At 38.7% G+C, this 15,836-nt stretch overlaps 1 protein-coding gene across 1 annotated transcript; it reads right to left on the bottom strand.

Annotated features, from left to right (window-relative positions):
• Positions 1 to 7,093: 7,093 nt before the first annotated feature.
• On the bottom strand, positions 7,094 to 15,680 carry BNC1 (basonuclin zinc finger protein 1). The gene is made up of 4 exons (XM_059482432.1): positions 15,557 to 15,680; positions 15,160 to 15,395; positions 12,019 to 13,940; positions 7,094 to 10,053 (listed from the first exon to the last, which is right to left on the bottom strand). Exons 1-4 carry the CDS (start codon positions 15,678 to 15,680, stop codon positions 9,372 to 9,374), a joined length of 2,964 nt encoding a protein of 987 aa, XP_059338415.1. The 3' UTR covers positions 7,094 to 9,371.
• Between the last annotated feature and the right edge of the window lie 156 nt (positions 15,681 to 15,836).

Below are 15,836 nucleotides of genomic sequence, written 5' to 3'. Positions count from 1 at the left end.
AATTCTCAGGACTAATAGTAAAACCCCCTTTTCTTCATTTAATCAAATTACAGTTCTGAAGTTTTGCATTGGTGCAAAGATGCCACACTGCTGCTAAGAAGAGTACAGAACTTTGTGCCAGGATCCTAGGCTGGAAAAGGGGGATGAAAAAGTCATTGTACCACACAGAAAAAACCTCAAAGTACACCCAACCCAACCACACTGTGGGTGCACTTTAAGCCCTGAAGTTTGCAATGAAAATGCCCTTGTATGCATTAAGGCACTAGTCCTTAAGACACAACAAGGCTCTAAGTTGAAACCTGCACCAAGATGGACACAGGGTCACCCACCTGGATCCACAACTTGGGACTATCCTGCAGGTCAAACACAGCTCCTATAAAGCTTACAACTGTCTTGAATATCCACTTACCCCTAGCTGCTTCTTCCATATGGTAACCTCCTTCTGCTAACATGGCAGCATATAATTATTCTAACAACAAAACATCATTCAAACTGTCCTTGTGACTCTCTCCTGGGCCTTCAGAGAGGCTGCAAGGCCCCAGCTCTGGAGAAGGAATATTTTCTTTGCATTCTCTGTTTCACTTGAAAGAATTTTCTGTATACAGAATTAAACATTTTCATCTTCATTTAAAAAGTCCTAAGACTCTCCTGTAATGTTAAATTAGGGGAAAAGTTCACTCTTTGCTGCTCACAGAATTTGTGCAATTTTGGGATTTTCTACTTACATCCATGCTAAAGCACAAGAGAAATACATCCAAGAATGAGCTGTGGTTTAATATGAAGATAGGAAGTGTAAATACAAAACAATACATTGGAAATCAGAAATCTTCCCTTCTAGAAAAGCATCACTACTACTAGCATCGTAAGGCACTCTAAATTTCAGAAGCAGGGTGCCAAGTAGGGTGACATTGCAGGTCTGCTCTGCGAAACCATGTTCTGCAGGGATTTCTGGGATAGAGCGTGCTCCCTTTAGTTTGCAGGATTCTTTGTGGTATTTATATTAGTGCACAATTTGTTGATGTAATGTCATGATGGTAGTCTTCTGCCCAAATCCAACATGTAATTAATGTGATTAAAACCACAACTTTTCAAAGAAAATTTGGCATGCTTTTCTAGAAAAATATGCAGACTTCTTGTGTTTGTAGTACATATCTGAATGCAAATGCATGTGTTTGATTTCCCCTGAGTGCTGTGTGAACAGTTATTATTACTGACCTGGAAATTATTCTACTTTCCCTATTTGACTATTGTTTTTGTCTGGGTTAATGCATCCCTGAAACCAGATGTGCAACACTGGATATATTTCCATTACTTAACATGATCATGGGTATTTATTATCCCAATGGTTGAGGCAGTTACAGTTGGTTTTTGCTGCCCACTCCATGACCTTGGTTGGTCTCCATGACCCACAGGCCTCACAGGACAAAATGCAGGGTGCTGCAAGGAATCCATATCAATGAGGCAGTGCCTGCGATATTAATGCTATGAACCACCTGAAACAAAAGGAGAGAAAATTTAGATTTTAGTTCTCTAAAGCATGCCTCTGTTGGATTTTACATAGGCATCTATCATGTGGCAGAGCCAGCATCACCTCCTGCTGTTAGCAATGAAAAGGTTGCTCTGGCCAGTTCTAATTCCAGCCAGAAGAGTGCAGCAGGACATACCTGTGATGAACATGTCCTCACAGGGCAGACCTAGAAAATGGCCAAAAATTTTTTAAGGATCACCCACTCCCTACAATAATAGCCTAACATGTAAAACAAAATAAAATGCCAGTTAACAACAAATTGATTTCTTTCAGTCACAGAAAAGGGCAATAGAAAGAAGAGGATAGTTGACCAAACAGTGGCTATTGCTCCATAACTCTAAACCCAGTAATTTACATTGCTGTAAACAAAAGACTAGTAATGGAGGAAGTGATTGTTTGTGAATACTGAAGATTTTTTAAGAATAAATTAGACTGGGGGAATATAACATCATGCAAAAACTACACTTGCAATAATCCTCCAGGGGGACACAAAAAGACCAATCTTATGTCTGCTCAAGGGCACTAGCAAGAGAGCAGAGTGTGTATAATGCAGTGCTGGCAGCTCCATGTGGGAACAGGCACTGCTTTTTGGTGTTTTGTTTCCAGCTGAACTGCATGGTCTGAATACAGGGGAAACCCCCATCCCTTTATCATAAAAACATAAAGATACAGAGATACAGGTTAGATACAGGTTACAAAGATACAAGTGGGAAACTGAGACTGCTTTCCTACTGCAGCCTTAAAGAGGTTTCTTCATACAACTTTTCCTTCATACAAGGAAAAATAAGGTAGAGGAACATTCCCAAATGCAACAGGGAAAAGTGTAGAAACAGAGAAAGCAGAAATTTTCTCATTCGTTTCAACATACAGCTATTCCTCCATTTCTGCTTCATTTCCCACACACTGGCATCATCCACTCACTGGCAGTAGCTGCTCATGCCTGCATAGCTTCCAAAATGGATTCTTCTCCATTCAGTTCCTACTGTTTCAAAGAAAGATCCTCACCCTTTCTGCCACAAATAATATTCAAGAAGGAACTCTTCATCAGAGATGCTCTCTCTGTGGATGGTGGTAACCCAAAGAGTGCACAAACGCCACCCACAATATTAGTGGTACTCCATGCACTCCTTCCCCTTTGGAACCCCCCTGTGGCGGCTCTCCAAATTACAGTGCCCCAGTTTCATGCTCAGCTACTTCTCTTCTTCATTCTTGTTTGTGCAAGGTAAAATGGAGAAAAATAAACACAGACTGGAAATTTTCATCAAACTCCACAGAAGTGAGAAAAACCTAGGTGCATCATTGCCCCTCACCTCCCCTGGAAAGGAAGGAGATAAAACAGCCGAAGGATAAGGATGGGCACAGTAGAAGCTCCATCTACACTTTCCTTTGTAGTCAGAGGGTGAAAGTGTTTTGTGCTAAAGCAGAGGGAGGCAGAGTGCTGGGAAAGCCAAGTAGATGGTTTCACTCGAAGGAATTTTTCCTGGATATGCTGAGGAAAGCAAAGGGGCTCACAATTTCCAGGCCATTGCAGAAAGGGGAAGCTCTGCATACAGCCCTTTCTGAAGAGAGAGAAACCCCCATTTTTGTAGCTATCACTACCAAGCCTTGCATAACTTTGCACAGGATAACTTTAGGCAAGAGCTGGCTCGGGGCACACTCCCTCAGAGCTCTCCCAGCCTGAGTAGCCTGTGTGTACCTCTCACTTGCACATGGCCTCTCTGTGCTCAGGAATCCAACGTAAGGTTTATATCATCCCACACAGAGGTGCAGATGTTGGCTTCCCAGAGCAGCAATAACATGTCTCCTCTCCAGTAAGTTATGTTGTTTTCCTAGCGTCTCCTCTGAAGTCACTCTGGCTGCTCCTGGTTCCTCCACATCTCTACACTCCATACACTCACACATTTTGTTCTCTTTGAGAATTTTTGGCTGGAGACTCTCGGAATGTCATAAGGCATATCTGTCCATATTTTGAACTTTACTAAACTAGCCAAGCTCACTCAGAGTCAGTGTTTTATATCTAGGCAGGATCTGTTTCATGCTCTCTTACCAGCAAAGATAACACTAGTACAGTTGTTACGTTGGTCATGTAGAAATATTGCCCACAAACTAATCATTTATTGTGGATACAGGGGCATAGAAATGAGTAAAAACTTGTTTTATCTTTCATAGTGTAATATTTTGACCTGTTTTATTAAGTTAGCAGTTATAAAGCACTGCAAGCAGCCAACATGGGTCTATTTACTTACACATGTAGCTAATGATCCTTGTTGAGACATGATTCCAGTATTATAAGCCCTGTTCTACTAAATTCATTGAAACTGTTCCCAACTTACATTACCATAAATGAGAACAGAATGAGGTTTAACATGAATATGCAGCCCTATGCATATGCAATTTTACTATGTATTGATATATATGTGTGCATAAATCACCTATGCATGAAGTGCATATACATATTGTCATTCTTATAAATCAGCAGATTCAAATAAGATATTTTCCTAGAAAACAGCTTGTATAATGACTATAGTTAAAAATAATAATTTTGGAATTAAAATTAGAACTCAAGTTGAAATCTTTTCATCTGCTCAGTTTTACTGCAGTGCAAGTTGCTCAGTACATGCCTTAACAGTAATATATTACTTACAACTATGGGATCCTCTTTTTTAAAAAATCAATGCAGTGAACAAATGTTAGGACTATGTGTTTCTAAATTTGAAGGGATACGAAGAGGTGAGAAAAATCCAGGAGAATTCAGTTCATCCTTGACAGTCCCCTCACTGGCTTTAGGCTTCAGTGAGAAGGGCAGACTGGGCTTCTGCTCTTGAGAGACACTGGTCTGGGGTAGGAGATGTACAGACAGGGAGTGAATAGGAAATGTGTCACACATCTTGGGAACTTACAGTCTGACTCAAAGACTGAAAAAGGGCAAAGAAGCTTCAAAAGTACAGAGTTCTCTCTCTCATATCATCGTATGACAGGGAAGGGAAGCTTGAGCTTTTGCTAGTACAGGGTTATGTCCATCTAGGAAATTTTTTCAAGCAGCCATCAACATGCTTTTCCAAAAAGTGGTAGCTAATTTCACAGTCCTGACAATTTCTCAGACTTGAAAACACTGGCAGAACATACAGTCATCAATGACTGCCTCTACCTAAATTTGCAAGATTCTGAAGAGTAGCAGATGCAGGAGTTAACAATAGCAGCAATATTATAAAAATAACACATTTTGGAAATCCCTACACTGAATGAGCAGAAACTACAGAACAAGAAGAATAATGACAAAAGATTTAAAAGACTGAAGCAAAGAATCAGCTCACACTTAAGACATGCTTGAATTGGACTGAAGTTATTGAAAAGAAAATAAAATTTCAAAAAATTGTAGAATGATGCTGATATATGGTGCTCCTCACAGTCCAAATTACAAAGAGTTTTGCTAGAGACTTTGGCAAGCACAAGTTTGACAAACCCTTTCAGTGCTGCATTCAGCAGTCAAAGCAATTTCTCTGCTTATTAAAAACAAGCATCTGCAGGCAATAATGCATAGTAATTCACAGTAAGTTTTACCAGTTTAGGGTAGGAGCTACAGAGACACAATATAAAAGGCTACAGATGCTTCCATGAAGCTTTAAACCAGTGCAGAATTAGATGAAGTGCTCACCAGAGAGTGACTGTCACCTCATGGTGTTACCTTTCCCTTGCCTCTTTACAGACCACACATAAAAGCTGGAGGGTGCTCACAGGGAGCTGAGCTGACAGGGCTCCAGTTTAACAGGGTGATGTTTCAACAGTACATTTCCAAGTCAGCAATCTCGCCTCATCCAAGGAGTGCCAAAAGGCAAGGGGAGCAGGGGGTGAGGGGTGAAGGCAAGGGGAAATTAAAAGCCAGTCTACTTTCAGAAACATGCTTGCTGAGGTTATGTGGAAATTTCTCTAGCCAGCAATCTGTTCGAGAGTTTCCAAAAGTTTTCTAAGTCATTCAAAGCTGACTCGGTCATGCTATGCATACTTAATTCTACTTCAAACTGTGTCTTGCCCTTCCCTCAAATCAGGGGGACTGCCAGTAAATGCCGCTCTGAACAAAACCTTTGATCCAACCTTCCTCCTCTTATTGCACTGTTGTCTCCTTCCCAGTTCAAACTCTCATTTCAGCTTGGAAATGAATGCTCACTTGCAGGCTGAATGGAATCCTTATGGGCTGTATCTCAAACTCTAAAGGTGGTTTCAGTTTAGCCGCTTCTCTTAAATCTATGCTTGCTGATTAATCAGAAATTGCTCATGAGCCTTTTTCAAGAAGGACCTGGCACTCTACTTAAAAATCCCTGGATTAAGTCCAAGTAGTTTAGCTGTTTTTTAGGCTTCCCTATTCAATGCAGGGCATCAGACAGGTATTTTCAGAACTTGTTTCTCCACTTTGCTGGGTTTTGCACTGTATATCTTCAGTAAAGATTCACTAGAAACAACAGCCTCTGGTTTTGCCACAGTTCTTTTTAAAGTGCTTAGAAAACTGGGGCTATAAAAACAGATTCCTTACACTCCATTCCAAATAGATTTCTGCAAATACTCCTGTAAGTACCAGGACATTCATTGTTCCAGAGGGACATAGATTTGCTACCAAAAACTATTCAGAATACCTGTGTTCTGAAACTGGATACTCGGAGTGGCTACCCCCCAGTGTGCACCGTGCCTTCTCCTTTGGAGCCACAGAAAGACGACAGGATCTAGTTTTTGAGGTTCTTGTTTTCTAAGGGAGAAGAAAAAAGATAAAAATAAAAAAGGAGCAACACACTCAAGTAGCAGGGGTGGGCATGCCCAGGCCCAGTTCAAATCTCAGGCAAAGATCTGATCCCCCAACTGCACATACTCACAGATTGCAGATGTGAACATCTCTGGAACTGAGCCCCAGCCAGGGGAAGCTGCTTCAGCTCTCCAGACCGACTCTGAAAAGCTCCAAAAATAATGGTACTACTATTCTGAAGTGAGGTTACTTCCTTCAACATCTGTGGTGAATATGTGATACGGGCTGCTATAAGCATCACACATATTTAAAACTAACAGGAGATGTCAAGGCTTGGTCCAGCCACATTGTGGTCATTAGGAGGAGGGAGCTACACAAACGCTTCATGAGGTACATATGCTGCTCTAGGGGTACTAAGGGTTAGCCTGTTCTGAGAAATCTCCCATCCTGTCCAGATTTTGGAGAAATAACAAAAAAATCCCCACCAAACCCTTCCAAAGTATATAGAATAAAGAGAGCACAAAATATCTTTCAGTGTAGTTCTCAATGATGAGATATTTACCTTCTGTTTAGCTGACAGCTTTTAAACGAACCTCTACCCTTGCCTACTGCACAAAGAAAAAAAAAAAATCAATAAAATATCTGACAACATTTATTACATTACTTCTAATGGCTCATTAATACAATGACACTTCCTTATTATGGAATAAGTTAGTACCATTGTCAAACAGAATGTGTTCTCAAAAATTGTTCTTTTTTTAAAATAAAAATTAAGAATAGCAGTATTTTCAAGCAAAAAAGCCTACTTTTGTGAATCACCCAGAGGCATTATTATTGGTTTTTATTAACACATACAAAATTATTAGGGTATACAAATGTGTTTCTTTTTTTTTGACACAGTGAAAACTAAATAAACGGGCATTACATTTCTTTACATCACATTTTGTTTCAAAAACCAGTTAATGATTAAACAAAGAGGTTTATATATATATATGTATATATATACGTATAAAAAAAAGAGCTTGAAATAGCTGGATAACAAATAATTGATTTATACTATCAAAAGGCTGGGAGCAATTGTGTCTCCTGTGATTGTGCCCTTAGCTTTCAAACTATGACCCCCACTGATATAAGTTTCTACTAAAAATCCAAAGAAAACAACAATGAAAAACCTCAGCAAAACAAACACCACTCTACTCGCCCCAAAAAAACCAAAACACCGATTCCCCCCAGAACACAAAACCTCAAAGCAATGGCACAATGTTCTGCAGGCTAATATTTTTTCCTGACTGATTCAAGCACAAATGGATTATTTTAAATATCACATAAACCTACAGTAAATTAAAAATGGAAACCATTTCTAGTGAGCACAAACATTTACAACTGTGTCATGTTTTTTTCCTTGCATAACCCATACTCACACACAAACCAGTTTTCAAAAGAATTGGTGAAATAATCAGTCCACATTTGTTTCTTTTATACAATATGAAATGGTTACAATACATAGTATTTTTTAGAATAAGTTAAACATCAAGACATATGGCAATAGCATTGTACTATTCTTTCTACATACATATGAAATCCTGAATTTCAATCTATTTTTATTCAGTCACAAAAATGAATAAAGACTAAGATCCAGTTATACTGGAAAACTAGGCTAGTTCTAGAAACCACAAATACTGTAAGCACTTTGGTATAATATGTACAGATTGTGCTGTCAATGTCATGCTTGCATACTAGAATTGATCAACAGATTTCCACTGGTGGAATAAAGTAAAAAAAGTACTGTAAAAGACTTGCTTTCTTATTTCTTTTCCTCTTTGCAAATGATTCCAAAAGGACACACCACAAGTACACACACAACATTTGTATGATGTGACTACAAATTAAATATTAAAGTGTTTTTAAATACAACGCAAGGCCTGTCTTCTTAAGTGCATAGAACGTAATGCAGAATACTGTTAATTACAGGGGCAACCTCAAAGACATGAAACATTTTAACAGATATTGAACAAAGTTCTCATTAAAAGAAAAGAGGTGTGAATGAGAATAAGCATTCTTCTATTGTTACAAAGATCAACACGTGTTATCCCCCACTGGTAAGAGAAAATAACTGCTGCATCATAAAAGATCTATCTACTGCATCCATTTTATCACTTGCTCTCAGAGGCTTAGAATTGCACCCTCAAACTCCTAAGAAGTTTGGATATTTCGTTGGGGATTTTTTCTTTTTTTTTTTTCTCCTATTTTTAATACAACTTTTCTCTTTCTGAAAGTAGAACTCAAAAAGTGCATTTTAAATTAAAGGGCTTACTTTCCCCCTTATTTTATGGATGCATTTGCAACAGTTTAGAAATTTTAGCTTAACCTATTCATTCTATCAGTACAATTTATCAGAATGTCTCAGATTTATTCAGGCCATTCTGCCAACAAGTTAAGTGCCCCTTTTCCTGCAAAGCAAATGGTATTAAATTCTAAGAAATCCGAAATACTGTAATATTTACTGAAGTGAAATGAAAACTTAAAGAGTAAGGACTGCAGGATTTTCAGAATATTTGGACTTTATGCAGTTTTCCCAAATTTGTACTTTCTCCTTTGGATTTTGGGATATACTTAGGTACAAACATTCTGTTCCACTAACACTGCAAGTCAGCTTCAGACTAAGATCTCAGGAATGAAATGGTAGCCTCAAAATTCTCAACCTAACCAGAGGAAACTCATCCCAATCATTACTCATTTCTTACACAACACAACAATCCATTTAACATGTAAACACAAGCAATGATGGTTCTCATTTGAAGCTCCTATTGTGGCAAGTAATACTTCACAGTATCAGAAACACTTAAATTAATGTCCCTACTACCCCCATTTCTAAGATGTCGTCTTTTCCTTACAGAAGTTTTAGCTGTTCAACATCAAACAATTGCACAAAAACTACAGCACCAAGCTTTGCTAACTGAAACTGCTGGAGAGCACACACAGGAGAAAAGAATTTTACTGTGGTTGTTGAGTGAGCTAGAAGTCAAATGAGCTTAAATAAAACTAATGTTAACACATTCCTTAATTGAAATGATTAATTCTTAGCAGAAATAAATTAAGATCAGTCTGATCTTACTGTAAGCTAGTTGGTGACCCAGCCAGACTTTTGTGCAGATTGGGGTTTTGACTGTGCCTGTTCCGACTGCGAACAGATGAAAACATTGTGTTGCAACCTGGGATTTTGCATTTGTGGAGCTGGCGAAGATGCACAGTTTTGTAATGAGCCCTGAAAGTTCCTTTATTACTGTATGTTTTCTGACATATATGACAAGTTATTGGCAGACTGGAAGGCAAGTTTATAAAGTTTTGATTAGCTTTCTCAATTAGAGAACAGTCTTGGTAGAGTTCATCATTGGGCATTAGGCTGGGTCCTTCACAGCTTTCATCACTATCATCCAAGGGCATGGTGCATATCTCACTTCCTCCGTCAGAATCCCAAGAAGAATGAGCACTGCTCTCAGATTTAACGCTGGAAGTAGTGCTTAGATCCAGAACAGCTCCATCATTTAATGGATCGTATCCATAACTCTCAGAACAGGGTTCTGCAATTTTGCTCATTGGAAAAATGTAGCTGCCTGCTCTGTTCACTCCTTTGAAGATTACAGAAGTACGTCCAACATGTTGTTTTAAAGAGACATCTTGGCAAAACTCCTTAGCCATGTCTTTCAAGAGGTATGTTGCATTGAAATGATTGTTGAATTCCAGTGTATCTTTAGTCAGAAGTTTATGATGAAGATTTAGGTTTGAACTATGTCTAGAAGAACAAAGAGAAGCTTAGCAAGAAAGTGTTTCACCTCACTTAGCAGTTGTTTCACAATGACTATAAACAAAAACATGGAAAATCATTATTTAGTAGCATGCATAAATTGTAGGCTTCAGATTTGACCAACTACCACACGGACTGCACATGGACAATTTACACATGTGACTGGGTTCTGAACTTGCTTGCACTAGCATATATCAGATTCTATGTAATAACTCTATGCAGACTAAAAACCTATAAACTGAACTGAGTTCAGAGAATGGACTGAGGTAGGTAAGAAACAAGATTGTTTCCCAATGGACAAAGCAGGAAAGGATTGACACCTGAGCTGGCAAAAAATGTTGATGATCCCATGTACTCTAGCCATGTCCAGGATGCAGCTGTACATATCAGTACAGAAACTTTTGTTGACAGGAGTTTCCTTGAAAAAGGAAACTTGAAATAGATGCAACTTGCAGTTTTCAAATGGGCACTTCTGGGTTCAGTCTGAAACCACTAAAACATACAGAGTGACTGTTCCTCACTGAACATTGTTAATCAATCAGCTCACTGGGAACTTACAGGCTCTGTCTAGAAGGCTGAAGGTATTATTGTAATACTGGTAAAACATAGGTCATTCTCCTTGCCATCATGGTTTAAACAGAACCATGAATTGTTCAAAAAGGCACAGAAATATTTAGCATTTGTAGTCACACTACTCTATGTTAAAGTCTAGAAACTTGTGCAAAGCTGTTCCAAATAACTATTGTTTTGTACAAAACTTGTGAAATTACTTCTGAGCTCACTTGTCTTTTTTTTTAACCCATCTTCCAAAAGCACCTATGTGAAAACTTATCTCAACATATTGGTGTGGGAAGGAATCTGTGGCATGTGAATGCAAATCTTACTGCTGGCCTTCTTTCCTGTGGCCCATATCGCAATTCCAGTGGAGAGGAATTCACATCTGGAAAGATGCAGGCAGCAGGGTATGAAGCCCTGCCAGCAGCAGATGAATCTGTGCATCTCAGATGCAGAGGCCAGTCCTCAGAGACCGGCTCATCCTCTCTCTGGATTGCATCAGCTGGCTCCAGCACTCCTAGCAGACTGCAGACAAACTAAACCTCATGTCACTCTCAACTACTATCCAGGCATGCTTCCTCAGCCAAAAGCTGCTCTAACACCGCTGCACACTTGGAAACTTGTAACACTTCAATAGGTTGGTTACCTATCACTGACCGCTTCAGATACATTTCTGATGGTCAGCAACAAAGCTTTGGCACTTGTTGCTCAGTTTATGTACATAACAGGCTGAAACAAAATAATTACAGCAATATAGTACTGAAATGAGCATTAAACTGAACCAAGCTCATGCTTTAGTTTAGAAATTATTATTTAATCTCACAGAAAAGCACTACTGATGTGGATAAACTCCAGATTGTGTTAGTTTGACTACCACTGCATAAGGTTAATTTTGGGCTGACAAAGACTAATCTTGCTTTTCTTATGGGCTTTTTCTCACCAGTCTGTTCCAAATCCTTGAGTAAAGAAAGGATAAGGGCAAGTGAAGATTTCCTAAATTGATCTCATTGCTTTTTCTTCAAAAACACTGTATACATTAAAATATACATGAAAGTACATATTAAACATGTAAGTCCACACATGCATCTACTGGAAAATTGCTGAATTCATACCCTTATGGCTTTCCCTTTATGTACTGAAGTATGCTTTCAACTACTGCAGTCTTTATCAGTTATGAAATTTTCATGGCTTTATTTAATACCTTGTAGTCTTGTGGAAAGGAAATGTTTCTTTCAATGGATTTTCATTTCAAGAACGTTCTGATAAGTTATCATACCTGTTATACGAGGATACACAGAAAATATTTGTAGGCTCCATTCCTCAAACACTCATTTTAATTTCAAATTAGGCTCCATTGTGATGGTAAAATAAATACAATTTTGTTTATAATTTTCTTACCTGTCTCGACTTCTACGAGAAGGGAAAGCAGCATTACAGCCCTCAACTGTGCAAATATGCATTTCTTTGAGATGTACATTTTTGAAATGCATTTTTACACTGTAAGGGTTTTTAAAAGTCTTCTTACAGATGTCACAATGAAAGCGGCTTTCTTCCTTCTGAATCCCTAGTGCATGTTGACTGACATGATCCATATCTTTAGAGTCTTCAAAACAAGGAATGGCAGCACCCCTGTTTGACAAAGTGCTGAAAAAGCCCCCGGTCAGCAAGTGGTGTTGCAATTCAGGGCAGTCATTTTTAGGAATCCTGTGCTGTGACTGCTCTTTAATATACATGGGGGGTTCAGTCATTGGTTTTATAACATCACTGTGGTGGTGTTTTGGATCTTCATACATAATCTCATGGGAAACTATTTTTAATGGTTGGTTTTCTTCTGGTTTAAACTCTTTCTCACAGTGTTGCAATTCATTCTCAGAGATATCCTCGATGTATTTGTTATTTGGTGCAAAGACAGATTCAAAATACTTTGGGCCCTCTACCCCAGAGAGAGATTTCCATGAATTACCTGAATGGGGGTGCTTTTCCACCCTGTCGGTCACCCGCTTCTCTATCTTATGCTCACAGGTCTCAAGCTCTCCATCGCTTACCCCCTGCAGGCGTGACTCATCTTCAGAGCTGGCAACATCGCTACTTTCATTGGGTGTCTCAACAGCTTCTTTCTCTATCTTAATGGGCATACTGGACTTACGAGACTTCTTCTTGGGGAGCATGTCAAATGGCAACTCATTGGAAACAAGCTGCTCTGGTATGGAGGAAGAAACAAGAGGCAGAGAAGGAAGAGTACCCGGAGTATTGGCAAGCTCGGCTGGTGTGACTGGGCTACGGTAAAAAGGAAGAACAGGCTGTACTGTCTTCAGGTTTGGAAAGAGGACACCATTGTGTCCAATACTGGAAAATCCAGCCTGGCCTTTGGAATCTGTACAAGAGCTGGCATAGCTGGAAATAGTTCTGCTATCCGGAGTTAAAATTGTGAATTCTGTCCTTTTACTGTCTCCAGGTCCAGCAATGGTCAAACCATTTCTCAGATCCTTATCCCTGTTATTTCTGTTCATTGGCATATGGAGTCTGGGGTTAGGATTCGCACTATGACGATTTCGACTACGCAAAGAGCTGAACACCATATTGCAGCCCTCAATGGTGCATTTGTGCTTTATCTTCAGATGAACAGCATTGTAATGTATTTTCAAAGTACCTTTATCATAAAATGTTTTTTCGCATGCAGTGCAGAAGACACGCCCTTTTCTTGGCCCAGCATTTTTTTCAACAGATTTCATTTTGTTTTCTGGAGATAGTGCTGTCATTTCAAGCTTGGCTGCTGTATTATGTGAACTGGAATCACTTAAAAGGGCATCATCTTCTGTTTTAGTGATATCTGGGCCATTTATGCTCCTCTCATTTTCAACTTGAAATGGTGCAGAACTAGAAGTTAAGAAACTGCTTTCAGAAAATGGTATTTGAAGATCTTGTTTGGTTTCATTGCTATGCTCTTGACCTTGCTCAATCAAATGTCTTTCTGGCGGTGAACCTATCAAAGGTGGAGGCACTGGGCTGAAAAACTGAAACGGCAGCATGAAAGCCATGTTATTTACAAGATTCTCAAAAGGATGAATGTTGGTGGGACTCATTTTGTCCAAGGAAGCAGAAAAACTAGGACTGTGTGGGTTGCAGCTCTCAATGAATGCCCTAATATCCAAATTGGCAGTTGGTGGTGGTATTATGATTGACTGCCCTTCTTTCTCTTGAATTGCCATTAACTCTACAATGGACTTAGTTTCTCCAAAGCGAAGGAACTGCTGCAAAGTAGCCAGTTCTTCTTCAGCGGTCATTATGCTCCAGTGATCCAGAACCTTTCCTGAAGCATCCTAAAGCAAAAAATATTTAAATGAGTCAGACATTAGTTAAGGTAAACAAAAAAAACACTTCCCCTCAAATCTCTCATGTTTTTCAGGGACTAAAATTTATTCTCTAGCAAAAAATTAAAAACATTTAATTTAATGAGGTCAATGTAAATTCTGTGATAATTTCTTCCAAATTTTATCACGTTGGTGATATTACTTCTTCCTGAACTGACAGTAATACTTTCCAATAAACTATTTTTTTCACAAAAATTAAGACACGTTATTTGAACAACAGATAGTATCCTGTAAGCACAGACAGGAGAGATGGAGCAATCAGACCAAGATTTAAGTCCTCATTTAAGTCAAGTATTCTTTCATTGCAAGTTTAATAATCTTCCAAGCAACTAAGATCAGAGAACAAATGAACCTATATTGATCTAGTGCCAGTTTTCACAGAGCACAGCTGTAATTACACTAGTGTTGGAGTTCTTTCAAACTCTAGCTATGCCTAACTTTTCCCAATAACTACAATAAATATTTTATCACAGAACATGTATTTGATGGCCTACTGAGATTTTTCACAGTGCATGTAAGAGTTTCTAAGATGATGAAGAACGTAACATTATAAATTTTTCATGTGATAGAGGTTCAAGGTAATTGATTCCATATTTTTAATCCTAACACTAAAAAGCAAGATTATCAAGACCATTAAATATTGATTCATGTCATAATGTAAGATCATAATGTTACTTTACATAAAAGGTAACTTCCACAGCAGCAAGGACTAACATCAGTGTAAGCACATAGGGCCAAATACACTCTGGCTGCTGCTCCAGTAAGGTCGATAGCACTACCAGATATTAATATTGTCCCTGGTGTTTTAAATAATGGCAAGTTTATTTCTTGATGTATTATTCTGCTGTATAAAAGCAAACTCACTGTTTAAATAATACTGGAACAAGTTCTAAAGCCTTTACTTTGATACACTACCAGTAACTCTTGATTTTTATTTTTGCTTACCTTTGTTGTTACATTTGAGCAAGTGGAAAGATTTCAATTAAGTCCAACTAAAAAAAGAGACCAATCACCAGAAATCACCTTTCTTTTCTGGCATTAAGCTCGTACATGTCTACTACTGTCTTTCAGATGTGCCACATTGTTAACACATTGTGAACCACTGAGAAGATTAAGATGGAAAATTACTTAACTGTCATATTTCTATTTTAAAAGCATCTCTAAATACCTGTAGCACATATCCACGTATATAATCCTGCAGTGTCCAATCCAGAGCATGGAGAATCTGTATCACCTCTTCCTGCTTCAGAACACTGAAAAGCCGATCAAGCAGAATTTTAAGGCGCACAGGGATGGCTTGGGTTCCGTACAACATGAGGCTACTGATATCAAAGACAACATTGGATTGAACTATTTCTACTTGGCTTGATGGGTAGAGGTTTGGAATCCTTAGTTTGCTCAGGGCTGTAAATAAAAATCACAAAATGTAAATAAACTTGAGTCCCAAGAAAGAGAACATGAAATGCAACTAATATTGGGGTGGGGGTTGAGGAGGGACACAAAAAACATGCAATAGTTATGAGGATCCTAAATGGTTTTCTATAGATTGTAAAAACAAATATTACCATGTGCTACCCATCCATGCCGGCATTGGTCACATTGTCGCTGATTTATTTTCCCAGGTTTGAAACACTGACAACTACAGTTCACGAGAGTGCACCGGATAGCCTGGAGATCAATGGAAAGCATGATAGGTAATATATGAGCACCATTCAGATTGTGCAGATTATACATCCACAGTACCTCTATAAAATCCACATGAAGACAGAATTAGCATACCAACACAGACCTATCAACGTGCAATGTAAGTAATCCAGGCAAAGCCTGAGTTACACAAGTCACCAG

The sequence above is a fragment of the Ammospiza nelsoni genome, chromosome 14 (genome assembly GCF_027579445.1).
Source record: "Ammospiza nelsoni isolate bAmmNel1 chromosome 14, bAmmNel1.pri, whole genome shotgun sequence".
Taxonomy (NCBI): domain Eukaryota; kingdom Metazoa; phylum Chordata; class Aves; order Passeriformes; family Passerellidae; genus Ammospiza; species Ammospiza nelsoni.
The sequence above is the reverse complement of the archived record's forward strand: the minus strand, read 5'-3'. Positions and strand labels throughout refer to the sequence as shown.

Excerpts from the sequence above, each read along its gene's own strand:
- BNC1 (XM_059482432.1), bottom strand. The coding sequence starts at position 15,680 with ATGCTTTCCATTGATCTCCAGGCTATCCGGTGCACTCTCGTGAACTGT. Across the intron at positions 15,396-15,556 it reads GCATGGATGGGTAGCACATG|CCCTGAGCAAACTAAGGATT; the intron begins GTAATATTTGTT and ends TTTTATTTACAG. Across the intron at positions 13,941-15,159 it reads TACGTGGATATGTGCTACAG|GATGCTTCAGGAAAGGTTCT; the intron begins GTATTTAGAGAT and ends TTTTTGCTTTAG.